The sequence below is a fragment of the Monodelphis domestica genome, chromosome 4 (genome assembly GCF_027887165.1).
Source record: "Monodelphis domestica isolate mMonDom1 chromosome 4, mMonDom1.pri, whole genome shotgun sequence".
Classification (NCBI taxonomy): domain Eukaryota; kingdom Metazoa; phylum Chordata; class Mammalia; order Didelphimorphia; family Didelphidae; genus Monodelphis; species Monodelphis domestica.
In genome coordinates this window covers 6193015-6209250 of record NC_077230.1, presented here as the reverse complement: position 1 = coordinate 6209250, position 16236 = coordinate 6193015, and the positions used below count along the sequence as shown (strand labels likewise).

The following is a 16236-nucleotide window of genomic DNA, read 5'->3' as shown; positions in this document are numbered from 1 at the left end:
TGTATGCTGCTCCACGAATAGTATTTTTCCAACAATCAAACAGTATTTCATAACTGTGCTATCAGTTCTCTTTCTTGGTAGCTTGTTATCAGATAAACTCATTTCAAGGGGTGATACAATTATCGAAATTGAATTCACTTTAATTCATATATTTCCTTCTTCCCCCATTGTGATGACTTTTAGTGAAAGAAGTGAAGGAAGGGGGTAAGGAAGTAAAGAGTCTCCCTAACAAGCTCAGAACCACTATTTTAGATAGTTAGCTGCCGTAGCACGTGGAATATCCAAGGTAAATTGAATTTGTTCCCTTTTTTAGTCCAGGCAGTGAAGACAGCTGTTTCTTGGGACCGGCTGTTGCATTGGAAAGGTTGGAGGGTCCATTTTTGTAGCGACAGAATCGACAAAACTTGAGAGACGACCGAATATACACGTGACATATATATATGTTTATGCTTGTGTGTAGATTTCTATCTCTACAGAAATCTCAACCCTGTTCCCATCTCCCCACTCCCCCAGCCATTACCTCTTTCAGGTTCTCTTTGCCTGTCCTGGTAAGAGAGCCTCTTTTCCAGGTTTGACCCTCTAACCCTTCCAACATAGAGTTGCCAAAAATAACATTTCTTTGTAGCAGCCCCAAATTGAAAACTAAGGAAGCCCCTATTGGGAATGGCTAAACAAATTATAGTATATGAATGCAATGGAACATCATTGTGCCATAAGAAATGATCAAGGGAATTGTTTAGAAGTCCATAGAAAAACCTTTGGACTGATTCATAGTGAGGTGAGCAGAAATAAGGGAACTATGTAATAATACCGTCCTAGAGGTTTTTCTCTCATGAAAAATATTTGAAAGACTTTAGAGCTCTACTGAAGGGATAAAACATGAGTCTGTAAGACTAAAGATGAAGCATGCCATTCACCTGCCACTGGAGAAGTGATGGACTTAACAGTGAGCCTGACACATCAAGGCATGTCCAATGTGGGGTTTTTTAACAATTATTTTTTGCTGGACTAAGAATAATGAATGTTACTTTTGTTGTTTCCTGGGGAGCAGTAAGGGAATAGATTATACATACATTTAAAAAATAAGGTGGATTTTAAAAAAATCAATGTTTCTAAAACACAACTCCAGTAGTATTCTTGACTGGGAGTCCGTGAATTTGTAATCCTACATACGTTAGGCATTTAAAAATATTATTTGGAAAATGGGCCTCCAGTGCTTTGCCAACCTGCCAGAGGGGTTCACGACACACAAAAAGTTAAGAAGTCCTGCTCTAGGATGAAATACATAAACTGCTTAATTGGATATTTAATCTTTCAAAATTGGCTCCCACCGAGCTTTTGGACTTCTTTTTATGTCATTCTCTTTCGTGTACTTTGTTTTAGACAAAATTTTCTATTAGTTGTTCTTTAAACTTGACATTTTCTCTGTTTTTCACTGGCATGAAGCACTTCTGTGCCAGGAATGTACGTATATCGTTCCCGTTTACCTCTCTCTACCTCTTAGAATCCTTTCGTGCCCATAGTGCAAAGGAGCGACTCTTCTGTTATTCTTTTCCTGCTTCCCAGAGGCTGACATTTTCTTCAGAATGCCATACTTTGGATTACTTCTTAAGTGGTTGTAGGCTTCTTCTCAATCTAACATAAGCTTCTTGCGGACAGAAACTATTTCACTTTCGTCTTTGAATCCCTGGTACTTGGCTTAGGGTTTTATTTATAGTGGGCACTTAATATTTATTGCCTTGAATTGAGAAGGATAAATGGAAGATAAGGATGACTTAAATTAAGATGAAAGAGAAATGGGAAGGAGGGAATGGTTATGAGAAGTACTTGTAGTGCAAGACCTTTTTCTTTCCTATATCTCCATGCACATATGTATGTAAACATATATAAAGAACATGTATACATGTGTGTGCATAAATAAAATGAACTTGATAATCAGCAACATACATGAACATTTCCACATACAAACTACAGAAAAAAGGATTGCATTTAAAGCCACTGATCTACATACAGCTTGGTTTTTCAGTACATACCAAATTTAATCTGCCACTAAAACCTCCCTGCTTTCTTATGTCCACTTTTGCTCTTTTTCCTAATTAAAAAAAAATGTTTCACTCATCCTCTTTTCTTTCCTTTTTTTTATCATTACCACACCTCTTCACAACACCCTCCTTCCAAAAAAAAATCCTCCTTTATACTACGGGACTCTGTATCTGCCGTTTTTCATAATAACTTTTCCCTCAAACGTGTGTTTTGGCCCGACGTACACAGGAGACTCTTAAGTTTTATAAAGAATTGAAATCTTAACATTCCATTTTTTAAACAGCAAGTGTAATGTGGGGACTCCCCATCATTACCCAAGTTATCAGTTCCTTGTTCATGCTAGCTTGTGCCTAACATTTTATGATTTCCATCTTCTTACTTTAATTAGGGTTGTGGCAGATATTCTCAAGAACAGCATGCTTTGAAGCATTATACGACACCAAGATCAGAGCCCCACTGTTTGGTTCTTAGTTTGTACAACTGGAGTGTGTGGTGAGTTTGGGGAACTATTGAACATATTTGATTGCGAAAGACTTTGAACTAGCGAGGATAAATTTATTTGAAGAATGTCTAAGAAATAAACAGTTAACTTTATGCAAAATATATTTCAGTGTGGTACACTATGAAATAATTATTTTTAATTGTTTTTAGTTAATGTTACTCTACTTTGCAGAAAAAATATGAAAAACCATTGTTTACGTAGTTTATATGTGAGGGATCAGAGCTCCCTAAAGAAAAGTAAAAATTCAGAGATGTTGAGAATAAATGACAGTTTCAACAATATTCTTGTAGGGAAACAAGCACAAATTACATAGTATTCTAACGTGTTTAGGTGCACAGTATAGATTTTTTTTAACCCTTACTTTCTGTCTTAGAATTGATACAAGTATCAGTTCCAAAGCAGAAGAGTGCTAAGGGCTAGACAGTTGGGATTAAGTGACTTGCCCAGGATCATACAGCCAGGAAGTATGTGAGGCCAGATTTGAACCCAAGTGCTCCCTGTTCCAGATCTGGTTCTGTCTACTGAGCCACCTAGCTGCCTCTTTATAGTGTAATGTTTTAAAGTAATTTTTCATCGCAGGCTTTTCAAATAGAATTCACTCTCCATACAGTACTTAACTGTAAGATCTGATAAATATATTGGTGTTACCTTTGCCTTGAATTTGGTTTATACAAAACTCATGAACATTTTTCATTTTAAATCATCATTTCACTAATAAGTTGGGTTTGGATTTTTGTTAGAATGTGTTTTTGAAATCTCGACAGGCTTGATAATAAGAACAGCTTATTCAGGGTATATGGCATTTTTAAAAATTGTTTATGTGATCCGACCACAATGCTTTTTATTCTTTATAAGATTTAGCATCTAAAGTTAATGTCTTAATTCTAAGACCTATGAGATTTGGGTTTTTTTGTTTTATTTTATTTTGTTTTGTTTTTGGTCATTGTTCTCTTCTGGCACTTTTTGGGAGGCAGGTGTTACTTGTGTGATGAGGAGGTCCAATATAGCAGCTCAGATCGATTGGGTCAACTTGTGGATTATATTAGAAAACAAATCAATGTCAAAACTTCAAGACAAGGTAAAGTTTTACAGTGGATATATTTAATATTGCTCTACACTTAAGCAGGCGGGTGAATCTTATGCATAAGGTTTAGATCTAATTCTTTGTCATTAAATATTGAATTGTAATTATATGGGACTCAATACAGTCCTTAACGTTGTGCTGTGGGTGTTCTGGGTTATAATTATCTCATGTGAAAAAATGTTCTTATCTCGAATAACAAAGAGAAGATTACCTTATGCAGAATTTACGAGGTCCTGTTAAAATCAGACTGTAAGTCGTGGTATTACAAAGTACCAATACATTCATTGGAACAATATGTATCCTCTGTATTCATATTCACTTGTTTCCTGACTCCTCTTCATTTTGTGTATAATTTTATTTAAATGAGTAAAAATGCTAACTGTGAAAATAAGACAATTGCAGAAGTTTGCCTTATGTTATTTTTTGTTGTCATTTTTTTGTATTAAAACAATGAGTCATTGTTCACGGAATATTTGGACCACAGGTGCCATCTTTGGTGAATGGTATTTTATTGAACTTTGTGATTTGCATTTTAGTGGTAAAATTAAGATGGCCATGAAATTGTCTTGGAAGTTTCTGGTCTGCTGACTTCCCTTTGCCAATTCACAGAATTGGTTCTTAGAATAGTTGCATTATTTTTTTTTTAAATTTTCTCTTGTTACTTTTTTGTCTGCTTTCTTCACCATCTTTCAAGAAGAGCCTTGCCCATTTATACAGAATCAGTCTAAAGGGCAACTGGGCAGCTCAGTGGATTGAGAACCACTAGATACAGGAGGTCCCGGGTTCAAATCTGACCTCAGACACTTCCCAGCTGTGTGACCCTGGGCAAGTCACTTGACCCCCATGGCCTCGCCCTTACCCCTCTTCTGCCTTGGAGCCAATACACAGCATTGACTCTAAGACAGAAGTTGAGGGTTTATATAAATAAAAAGAATCAGTCCGAATGAAAGGCACCAATTTACATGCATCTTCATACTGCTCAGTGTCAAGGCTGGTGCTTACATCCATTTAATACATTCGCTTCAATTCAACAAATTAAAAATAAAGAAAAACGACTCCCTTTTATATAGTCCCCACAACAATTCTGGGACGAAAGTGGAAGAGGCAGCATTGTCCTAGTCCTCAAGGAGAATCAGTGGCACCATCTTGCCCTCACGTTCCTTGTGGCCTAATGGAGGGTATCATGTGACATAATTACAGGTAGCTTTGATGCAAGATAGATACGATCAAGGTACACTGACGGAGATCTAGACAAGGTGCCCCAGGAGAATCTGAGGCGGCCGTTGGGCAGTAGCTCTTACTGTGTCTGAGAAGCTTAGACAGAGGAGGAAGTGGCATCCGAACTGGGCCTGGAGGAGAGAGGAGCCTCTCAGCACTCTGGGATGGTCTGCCTGGACAAGCAGCAGCCAGAACGAAGACTGAGAGCGCCGAGGAAGAGAAAAAGTGGTGTGAATGCTGCAGAGAGGTCTGAAGACCAAAGGACTGAGAAGAGGCCTTTGACTCGGGCCATTCTGTGATCGTAGAGGAAACGGTTTAGAAACTAGATTAGGAAGGAGCTGAAGAATAATCGTGTGTCCTGTGTGCCAGGCAGCGTGCTAAGCCCTGGGGATCGATGTAAAGACAGTCCCTGCTCTCAAGGAGCTGGCAATCAAGCGGAGGAAGACAGTCAGAAAAGGAAACGGAAAGGGGGGATTGTGGCCACCAGTGAGTAGCCTACCCAGAGCTGTGAAGCTCTTGTATCATTTAGACCCAGCAGAGTAGCTGTTGGAAAATGCAGAAATGGAGTCAGCGAGTTTGTAAATTTAGAACTTTTTGTTTTGGTTTGTTATTCACTTTATTGGTAGGCAGTAACGAAGAATCTGGAAGAAAAGTAAAGATTCAAGAGGCGGGGAGAGGGGAAAAGGAAATCTAATTTGTCCTCTGACACCAAAGCAGAGGAGAAGAAGGTTCTGAGCTTTAAACCATGGCAGATGAGGGAGCTTATGACATATGGCCTCCGTTTTCACAATATATGTAGATGGAGGCCACTTATTATAGGAGGGGATTATGGTTTGGGAGCTCAATTAAGAAGAGGTCCACAATATCCCCATTGGTATTGTGATGGGACATCAGAAATACGTAAAAAAGCTATTGAAGGCATTATCAATTCATATGTACTTTGATAAACTTATTAGTAAATTCTATGAATCTAAAAAATCAATAAAATCCGATTGAATTGTAATGTTAAAATGCACAAGTTTCTACATAGCTACATTCTCATTAATCTTTTATGTAATTAACAGATCTTTACATACTGCTTAAACCTGTATTTTTTTTTAGCATCAAAAGAACAAGGGAAAGCTGAAATTGAAAATAAAAAATTAGAAAAAGACAGTAAAAATGAACAGGAGAGAGAGAAAAAGGAAAACATGACAAAAGAAAATTCTCCATTGAATGCTGCTGCTCACATGACTGTGAAAGGACTCAGTAATTTGGGGAATACGTGTTTCTTTAATGCAGTTATGCAGGTGATCAACTGTTAAATATTTATTGTTATGCTGCTAACCATTTTAAAGGGCTTGCTTGTTAAAATGTGCAATATTTTTGAAAGGATTTTGTTGCATTTCATGAGATAAATTAATGAAATGCTTTACTTTGCTGTAACTTCATGCGTGACTTTGCCTTTAGTATCATTTATGTTAAATCCTCTAATACTTTGAGGGATCCCGGATATCACATGTGGGTTGACCGTCCATGAGTATGAATCATAACCCATCCATATCTTTTCATTGTCATCAATGATTCCCCCAAATCATGAATAGAGGGCTTATTTAAGATCCTTCCTCTTGATATTTCAGCATTACTTAGGTGGTAATAGAGTACCCAGGATATTAGCCTTTGCTTTTCGGTCACTCACCTCTCGTTATTTTTATGCTGCTTCTGGTGCTCACGTATTGGTCATTTTGCTCTAGCCTTTTTAGGTGTACCCCATGTTTCTCCCATTGCCCTTTTGCTAGGCTAAAGCTGGCTTCAGAGACTGGTCTTCCATGATTTACAACCAAGTAGCATAGTTGGAAGATTTTTTTTATTTAAAGAGGCAGCTTGGTAGAAGACAGCTGGCTTAAAATCAGGAAATCTTGGTTTGCCAAGTTCCGCTGCTGACTTATACTGGCCCTGGGCAAATCACTTTTAACTTCTTGGTGGCCTAGGCAACGTTGCGTATGTTCCTGATCAGTATTTGGCATTAGACTTTTCCTTATCAAGCTCCTTGTGGCAAACTTGGAATGAAAATAAAAACCGAAACGGAAATAAGAATTGTGAGCTCACAATTTAATTTTAATGAATAACTTGGAACCTAAAAGTCAGTGTTGGAGTAAAAAGTAAAAACTGAATATGCATGTGAGACAGAATTACACACTTGTTAAGATCGGTATCACATTTTTAATTGATCGTATGTTAAATAGGTTACAAATTAATAAACATTGACTTTGCACTGTTCATAAGTGAGGCATAAATTACTTTGGGAGTTTTAATTTGTACCCTTCCGTCAGTTTGTATTTTAACTATTAGTTTCAAGTGGGCATGTTCAGGAAATTTAGTGCTACTATGAGAAAAATCTTGCTAAGTTATTTTATTGGTGGAATGCTGAGCATTAAACAAATTGAGAAAATGCTAAATGGAAAACAGTCCGTTAGAGAATCAAATTTAATCTCCTGAGTTTAAAATGTAAAAGGATGCCTGTATGCCTCAAGGTTCATAGATGGGTGATGTTTGTGAAAGTAGAATAAAATTATTATATCCTAATATAATTTTAATTTTAAGAAATACATTTATAATCTGATGTGGTAGATATGATATATCTGAACCTAATGGAACTTTTGCCATTTTGGAAATAAAATTGCTATACATTTTTAGACATGTCATTCTTTTGTTATTTTCCTTTTATAATTTACATTATCCAATTATAAAATTGTAATGAGAAATGAAGTGCTAATTTTTTTTTTTGCTTTCTGTTTTGGTTAATTTCCTACTTTTCCAACTAAAGTAATTTGTCTTTTTTCTTTCCCAGAATTTGTCACAGACACTAGTACTAAGAGAACTGTTGAAAGAAGTAAAAATGTCTGGAACAATAGTGAAAATTGAATCACCTGATTTGTCCCTAACAGTAGGTCTTTTTATTAGTGTTTACAATGAGGATTTTCTTTCTTTAAATAAATATATCATCTTCTAAGACTCTAAAAGTTTTTGTATGGATATTTAGTGTGATGTTCTAGGCTCCTAAATTCGTAACATTTATAGGTTAATAACAACTGATTAATTATGAAACTTGCTTATAATTTTTAAAGATGCCTATTTTATGCTTGTCTTACACCTTGTAGACTAGAGAATGCTACTAAAGAATGCTACTGATGTTTGCAGATATCTTGGCAGACATGCAAAAAATGAGTTGTTCACAAATAAAAGGAATTACCTCATTAGCTTTACTTTATCTTGTTTTTATTCATTGCATTCTGAACACAATATATAAATGAAAAAGGCATTTAAAAAACTGAAAATTGTGAAGATAAACACCACATGAAACTATAAAACCAGATAATAGCATGAGGTAAAAGTGAACAAATTGTAGAATAAGGAAACATATTTGGCTTGTATTTAGGGGTCTAGATTTGAATTCTGCCTCTGACACTTATGTGACCATAGAAGTTGTTTTTGAGTTCAAGTTTCTTCATCAATAAAATAAAGGCATGGGGGCAGCTGGGTAGCTCAGTATATGGAGAGCCAGGCCTAGAGACAGGAGGTCCTGGGTTCAAATCTGACCTCAGACATGTCCCAGCTGGGTGACCCTGGGCGAGTCCCTTGACCCCCATGGCCTAGCCCTTACCACTCTTCTGCCTCGGAGCCAATACACAGTATTGATTCTAAGATGGAAAAGGCATGAGATGGGATGGTTTCCAAGGTCCCTTCCATCTCTTTGTTGCTATTAATATTTTAAATAATGTTATTTGAAAAAAGCAATTTCATTCATTCATTTATTTATTTATTCATTCATTCATTCATTCATTCATTTATTTATTTATTTATTTATTTATTCATTTATTTATTTATTTATTTATTTATTTATTTATTTATTTATTTATTTATTTATTTATTTGCCTTCAGGAACCTCTAGAAATAAACCTTGGGCCTCCAGGACCTCTTACTTCAGCCATGTGCCAATTTCTTAATGAGATGCATGAAACCAAGAGGGGAATTGTGACACCCAAAGAGCTATTTTCTCAGGTCTGTAAAAAGTGAGTACCCGTTCAGATTGTATATTAAGCACATGAATAGGACACGCTCTATAAACCATTTTTGTAGGTAGAAATTAGGGTCTCCCCAAAGAGGTGTCTAGAGTAAGTAGAAATCAAAGTAAACGGAAAAGACTTTAAGTTGTAGATGTGGCTTCATGTTTTAGTCACTTGTTTTGTTTTGTTTTAATGTGAATAGAGCAGTGCGGTTTAAAGGCTTTCAGCAGCAAGATAGTCAGGAGCTGCTTCGGTATCTCTTAGATGGAATGAGAGCAGAAGAAATCCAGGTAAGTCTTTTCATTGTAAAATTTGGGTTTTTTAATAGTCTGTTGATTTGTTTATCGTCGTGTTCGCAATAGATTTTTAAGGTTGGCAATGAATGAATGGATAAAATAGTTATTGAGTGCTTACTGCATGAAGCGTTGTGAATGAATAGAGCACAGTGATGGTCAGCCTTTTAGGGGGCAGGTGGAGAGGAGGAGGGGAGCCGCCCGGCCCCCTGTCCCTCGGGCTTTCTGGTAACCCTCTGGCAAACTGTGCTTGGGTGGTGGTGGGCACGCCCCCGAAAAGGCTCTGAGCGCCCCCCCTCACCCACGTGCCACGGGTCGACCCCTCCAGAATTCGGCAGGCCCCCGCTCTCCGGGAATTCACCTGCAAATGAGGAGGTGACACATGGAAGGCTTTAGCTGTAAGTCAGGTGGAAAGGTCCCCTTCTTTAGTGTTAGTCCAGTGATAAAATCATCTGTTTCTGAGATTGAACCATGTGCAGTGTCGAGGAGTTGGGTGGGAAGAACTTTCTCTTGGGGCAGCCGGGGATGGAGAGCCAGGCCTAGAGACAGACGGGCGGTCCTGGGTTCCAGTCCCGCCTCAGACCCTGCCCAGCTGGGTGGCCCTGGGCAGGTCACGTGACCCCCACGGCCTCGCCCTTGCCGCTCTTCTGCGCTGGATTCCAAGAGGGAAGGGGAGGGTTTCTTAAAACATCCTTTTCTGGGTCTTCAATAGATGTGGCTTCCGCACAGGGTCAGGCCTGAATAGAGAGAATGGCACAGGGTGGTTTGGGGCTGCCTGGCCCGTGTTGCCTTCTGTCCCTCCAGGGTGTCCCATTGCTTGGGCGAGGCTGGCCCACCTGCCTGGGTGGCAGTGCGGCGGGAAAGCCCGGCGCGGTTCTTGGGTGTCCTGGCTCTTTGCTCTCTTCTCTCGTCAGTAAGCAGGCTGGAGAGGGCGCTCGGGAGCCTGCGTGAGCTCTCGCGTTGCTGAGTGCCACCCGCTTGAGCGGCGGGGACGGCAGAGAGTGCCGGCACGAAGCTGCGAGGTCGGCCGTCCGGCGCAGCCGGGCTTTGGCCGGGACGGTGTCCTCAGACAGCCACGGCCTGGATGGGGAGGGGGGGGGGGGGCTGGTCCTGACGGTCCCTCGCGGCTCCTCGCTCACACGCTCCAGCCCTTTGCCTGCGCACGTGTCGGGCGTCTCCTCGGCTAGCCAGAGCCGGGGAAACGGCTGAGCCCGGGCGCCGGGCACGTGACTGCTGCGGCACTGCGAGGGTCCGGGCCGTGCCCGGTGCCCAAGGGTTCGTGGGTCAGGAGGGGCCTTTTTTGCCAGGTCCCGGGGTTCAGTGCGCCGGCGGGGGGGCTCTGGGGGGTGGCCCGCAATGAAAGATCAGTCCTCAGGGCCGCGTGGGGTCCCCAGACAGCGCCCTGACGCGCTCCCGACACGTGCGCCGCCTAATCACGGTCTGTGTCGTTTCAGAGAGTGAGCGCCGGCATCCTTACAGCGCTGGGCAGCCCCACCGGAAAGCCGGATGAAGACCTGAGAAGGAGGATTAAAGGTATCGTCTGACGTCCAGGCCGCAGACACTCGGGCCGCTCTCGGTCCTCTCGCGGACGCTGCGCTGCTAGCCCTGCTTGCACTCGTTTCTTTGGCGCAGGGAACCTTTGCGTGACGCGGCTCAGATACGGAGAGACCAGAAAAGGGGAGCCTGATAACACACCCACTTAGCGGAGTAGCCTGTGGCCAGCCTCGTTCTGCCTGTTGGGTGGCATTCGCAGCGTTGGGGGCTGCTCTGACCCCTCTTTTTCACCTCCTGCTTGTAAAGAGGGGCAGGAGACGGCCTCTGGCTTCTGTCTGGTGGTGCTGATAAAAGGGGTGCGAGCGTCCGACTTGTCCAGTGTGTCCCTTGGCTGCCTTGTGTGGCCTTTGGGGTCGGCAGCGCTTCCCTTCTTCTTGAGGTGCCGAACCTTCCTCACAAACTCCGCCTGAGTCCTCTGAAGTCACCTAATCCGAGCTCGTTTCCTCTCCCCCCTCCCCTCCCCCAGCGCTTAGCACCCCCCCCCCCCCCCCCCGCGTTGGACCAGACACCCACGTGCACGTGTCTGCTTTTTGTGGAGTCCCCGGAGTCGGGCACAGCGCCGCGTGCAGCGCGGGCGCGTGGTCACAGGACGGGGTCTGCCCTGTGATTCCTCTCCAGGCACGCAGAGCGTTAGAGCTTGGGGGGCGCTGGGCACGGCGGCCCCTTCTGACAGGGAGCCCCCGAGGCCCCGGGGCCGGGGAAGGGCGGACGGCCCGAGGACACGTTCGCTCTAGCCCAGGGCGAGCTCGGTCTGAGGGCCTGTTGGCTCGGAGAGCCTCGGCGCCGTACAGTTCATAAGCGCTGACTGACGGATCGCTGATTTATTGGTTTTCCCACCATTTTACAGTTATTTGTTAACCCTTTTTTTATAGAGCATGAAAGAAAGAAGTCCATGCCGAGCTTTGTGGATCGAATATTCGGGGGCGAGCTGACGAGCACGATCATGTGTGAGCAGTGCAAAACCGTAAGTGCCCCGTTGGGTTACGGCCGGGTTTCGTCGAGCCGTAAAACCTGCCAGGGTGTGACTTCACAAAGAACGCTTTCACTTCCCAACCCCGTCATCCTGGCGATAGCTGCTCAGTCACGGGGGCGCCGTGCCTCTGTCAGGCTAATTTGAGGCCTCCCTGGCCCCGTGAAGAAGCACCTTCCGGCTACGTCCTGCCCGTCCACCGCTTCATGCTGGCAGCCGGGGGGCGCAGCGCTGATGGCGGCACGCCTGGATAACGGGCTCTGATTTAGCTAGTGGTCACCGGGTGTGGGCCACACGTATAATTTGTCAGCCGCACACCGTAATTACAGCAGAATGTCTGGAGCATTAAAAGTACTTCTAGGCAAGGCAGGCATTCGAAGTAGAGCAGAGCACCTGTTTGGAGTCAAGGCGCAGCTCAGATTTGGCCCTTGCGACCCTGAGCAAATGACCTAACCGTGGTTGGCCTCCGTTTCCTCATCTGTGAAACAGGCAATGATGAACAGGCTTGTAGCGAAGACCAAATGAGAGCCTTTGGACGTGCTTAAGCCCTGCCCCTGCTCCGTGGTAGTTTCTATGTCAGTTCGCTTATTCTCTCCCCCGTCTCTTAAAATGAAGAAGCTTCTTGGTTTGTAATGCTTCAAGCAAAATTGTCTTTATCTTTAAAAAGTGTTTTTGGTGTTTGCTCAAGGTCTCGTTGGTTCACGAATCCTTCCTTGATTTGTCTCTCCCCGTTTTAGATGATCAGGTAAGACTATTGATTTTAATTTGTGTAACCTTTTTATCATTAGACCTATGGGATAAAGAATTTGAAATATTTATTGCATTTATATTTAAAATATTCATTGCTTTTTGATATTAACTTGCTTTAAGATTTACAAATATGATTTGCAAAGCCTTCTAAAAGTAGTGAAAAGTATGGACTAAATTCTGTTTAAGAGGGCAGCTGTGTCTATAAGTCGTGAAAATAGTTAATTTCTTTTATTTCATAATCATCATGGCTTTGCTGAGACTATTCTTAAGCATCATGTGACAACTTAATAAGTATTAAGAATAGCACTGTTAGATTGGTTGCTTTGTACAAGGTGAGAGAGAAATCTGATCTTGAATACATTTATTTTGTTCTTTTCTAGTAAATGTTGGATACAAAATTATTATAATAGAAGAGAGACTTGATTTCGTAAATGAATAATAAAGCAATTGCAAATTAACTTAGAAACCCATTTCCTCATCAAAGTCATTGAAACCACACTGACATTAATCCCATTTTGAAACAAACTCCCTTTTGAAACTGTCATTTACCAACCAAAAAAGAAATTGTAATGTCTGTGAGTTCGCTCCTAATGGACTTCCCTGACCAGCAGGGTCCCACAAGGGAAGGGGCTCCCTTTTGTGATGGGACCCGAGGAGAGGTAGGAACCGAGAACCAGGGTGGAAATGAAAGACACGGACAAGTCAGTGGTTGGACAGGGCAGGCAACCCCTATGATTTTCCTTAAGGCGGAAAATGAGGATAATGGAATACAAGGTGGTTGAAGAGATTAAGATAGAGAATGCAGGCCGAGATGGTCACAGCCTCGGGGAAGGAAAGGACTTGGAGGAGAAAGAGAGAGAGAAACGGTGAACCTATCTAGGGAAAGAACCTTCCTAAAAAGAGAGAATTCCAGGGGTTGCCTTGCTTTTATTGATGAGGAGGCGGAGGGATGCCTCTAATCACGTAGTCAATTACATCACATATCTTAGACAATCATGATTGGGTGGTACAGTGGAGGGAACAGCTTTGGGCGTGTACGAGGTAACCGCGCTTTCCCGGGCAAGTCTCCGAACATGTTAATGGACTTGTGTTGGGCAATAGGTCTCGTGATCAGGTCAAGGTTACCTTCACAAACCTTATCGGTAAAGCCTCATGCTTGGAGACACAGTAGTAATACAGTCATCTATATTTCATAGATGTGAATATGCTTGGGATGCTACAATGTCTATGTTACAGTTACTCGCACACAGTACAACAGTGAATGCTTTATTTAGAAATTTCTTAGTTGCCCAGCAAGTCTAGTCTATATTATAGACCTGATTAATGCCATCTTATTACTGTTATGCTTTTAATTGCCCATCTGTAAAGGTCACAACTCAACCCTTTTTCCTTTTTAATTTTTTCTTGAAAAAGTAATACATTTTATTCTAATTTAATAGTTTAGGAAAATATTATTTAATTATAACAAAGATATTTGGTCAAAATTATGTTCTTTGGAAAATAGTTACTAATGTTAAAAATTTACATTCTGTTTTAAGAGTGGGAAAAACATAAATGATAAAAATATCAAAAAAACAAAAGAAGATGAAAGTAAAGACAGTGAAGAAGAGAAAGATAACAATATTTATATGAAAAAGAATACTATTCCTCCTTATACAAGTAAGCACTGGCAGAAAAAAGCAAAGAAGCAAGCCAAAAAGCTGGCAAAGGTTAGTAATTGTAAAGAATGTTTTTCTACCCTATATTTTATAATGTATTGTATGGCTTAGAGTTAAAATTAATTTGGGGGAGCTGATTTCTCATTTTATGAGTAGTTGTTTCACTTGTAAGGGATTAGTTATTTTTGGAATTTTGACTTAATGGTAACATTTTTTAAACTGCCAATTCTCTGCCTCAAGTATTTTTGTTTCATATCACTTGTTAGCTTTATATAGTACTAATAATAATCTTTTAAAAATTATAACAAATGTATCCAAAGCTTTTTAGTGTTCTAGGCATTATGGGTATTCTAAAGTAAAGTGGGCTCTGAGTATATTTCTCCATTTCCTAGAAAGAGATTGTATTTTAAAATCAATTATTCACATGCTTTATTTAGTTGTTTCTGTTATTTGGCTTTTGCTGACATATTTTTTAAAAAGCCCTAGAATGGGAGTCAGAAGATCTGGGTTTGAATCCCTTTTGGGACCCTTACTAATGGTGATCATAGACAAGTCACTTTTTCTCACTTTCCTTCATTTATACAACAGGGCACTTAGAGTGCCTGCCTTACAGGGTTGTTCTAAAGAAAGCTTTTTGCAAACCTGGAAACAATACAGAAGTTATTTTTGTAGTTGTCTTAATTCAGTTATGTCCAACACAGAACTCATCATTCTCTCTAAATCCTCTCCATCTCTACCTTCCTTGTTACTGTAGAAGACAGCACCGTCTTCCCAGGCACCCAGGCTCAGAACTTGGAACTTTAATTCTGGATTCCTCACTATCTCTTACATTCTTGAGTCCAAACTGTTGGCAAGGCTTGTCTGTTTCATTTCTGCAGCATCTCTCAAGTACATCCCCTTCTCTCATTTGACATCACTTTTGTTTGGGCCCTCATCACCTCATACCTAGATGGATGGAGGGATGGATGGATGGATGGGTGGGTGGGTGGGTGGGTGGGTAGATGGATGGATGGATGGATGGATGGATGGATGGATGGATGGATGGATGGATGGGTGGGTGGATGGACGGACGGACGGACAGACAGTGGAAATAGGTAGATAGATGGATGGATAGATAGATAAATGGATGGATGGGTAGATGGATGGATGGATGGATAGATAGATAAATGGATGGATAGATAGATAGGGAGATGGATGGATGGATAGACAGATAAATGGATGGATGGATAGATAGATGGAGATAGGTAGATAGATGGATGGATAGACAGATAGATGGATGGATAGATAGATAGAAAGAATTTATATTTATATATATATATACATTTATGTGTGTGTATATATATATGTATTTTTTTTTGTAAGCCCTTCAGAATTGCCCTGGAATATTGTATTACTGTCAGTAGTTAAGTCTTTTAGTTGATCATTCAGCAGAATTGCTATTACTCTGTATGATGTTCTCCTGGTTCTGCTCATTTCACTCTCTATCATTTTATGGAGGTCTGTTCAGCTTTTTCTAAAATCATCCTGCTCATCATTTCTTAGAGTACAGTAATATTCCATCACCATTATGTACCACAATTTGTTCAGCTATTTCCCAGTTGATGGACATACCTCTCAGTTTCCAGTTCTTTGCCACTACAAGCTCCTATAAATATTTTTGCACAAGAAGAGCCATTACCCTTTTAAAAAAATCTCTTTGGGATACAGACCTAGTTGTGATATTAATATGTATAGCTTCATAGCCTTTTGGGCATTGTTCCAAATTTCCTTTCAGAATGGTTAGATTAGTTCACAACTCCACCAACAATGCATTAATGTCTCAATTTTGACCTATCCCACCCAAAATTTATCATATTTCTTTACTGTCATATTGGCCAATCTGATAAGTTTGAGGTGAGATGTAAATTGTTTTAATTTGCATTTCTATAATCAATAGTAATTTAAAACTTTTTTTGTGATTATTGACAGCTTTGATTTCTTTATCTGAAAATTGCTTATTTATATCCTTTGACCATTTGTCAATTGGGGAATGTCTTGGATTCTTATAAATTTGACTTAGTTCTTTATATATTTGAGAAATGATACTTTTACTAGATAAATTTAATTTTTTCCCAGTTT

General features: G+C 40.8%; 1 protein-coding gene across 8 annotated transcripts in view; it reads left to right on the top strand.

Moving 5' to 3' along the window:
* The window catches only part of USP16 (ubiquitin specific peptidase 16), an 80605-nt gene that overhangs the window by 52040 nt on the left and 12329 nt on the right, over positions 1 to 16236 (top strand). For all 8 annotated transcript variants that reach the window (XM_007493145.3, XM_056825979.1, XM_007493139.3 and 5 more), the window contains 10 exons: positions 2432 to 2535; positions 3520 to 3623; positions 5949 to 6136; positions 7678 to 7773; positions 8769 to 8899; positions 9096 to 9183; positions 10641 to 10719; positions 11613 to 11704; positions 12399 to 12455; positions 13999 to 14169. In XM_007493145.3, coding sequence (XP_007493207.2) covers positions 2432 to 2535; positions 3520 to 3623; positions 5949 to 6136; positions 7678 to 7773; positions 8769 to 8899; positions 9096 to 9183; positions 10641 to 10719; positions 11613 to 11704; positions 12399 to 12455; positions 13999 to 14169 — 1110 coding nt within the window. The remainder of the gene's footprint in view (positions 1 to 2431; positions 2536 to 3519; positions 3624 to 5948; positions 6137 to 7677; positions 7774 to 8768; positions 8900 to 9095; positions 9184 to 10640; positions 10720 to 11612; positions 11705 to 12398; positions 12456 to 13998; positions 14170 to 16236) is intronic.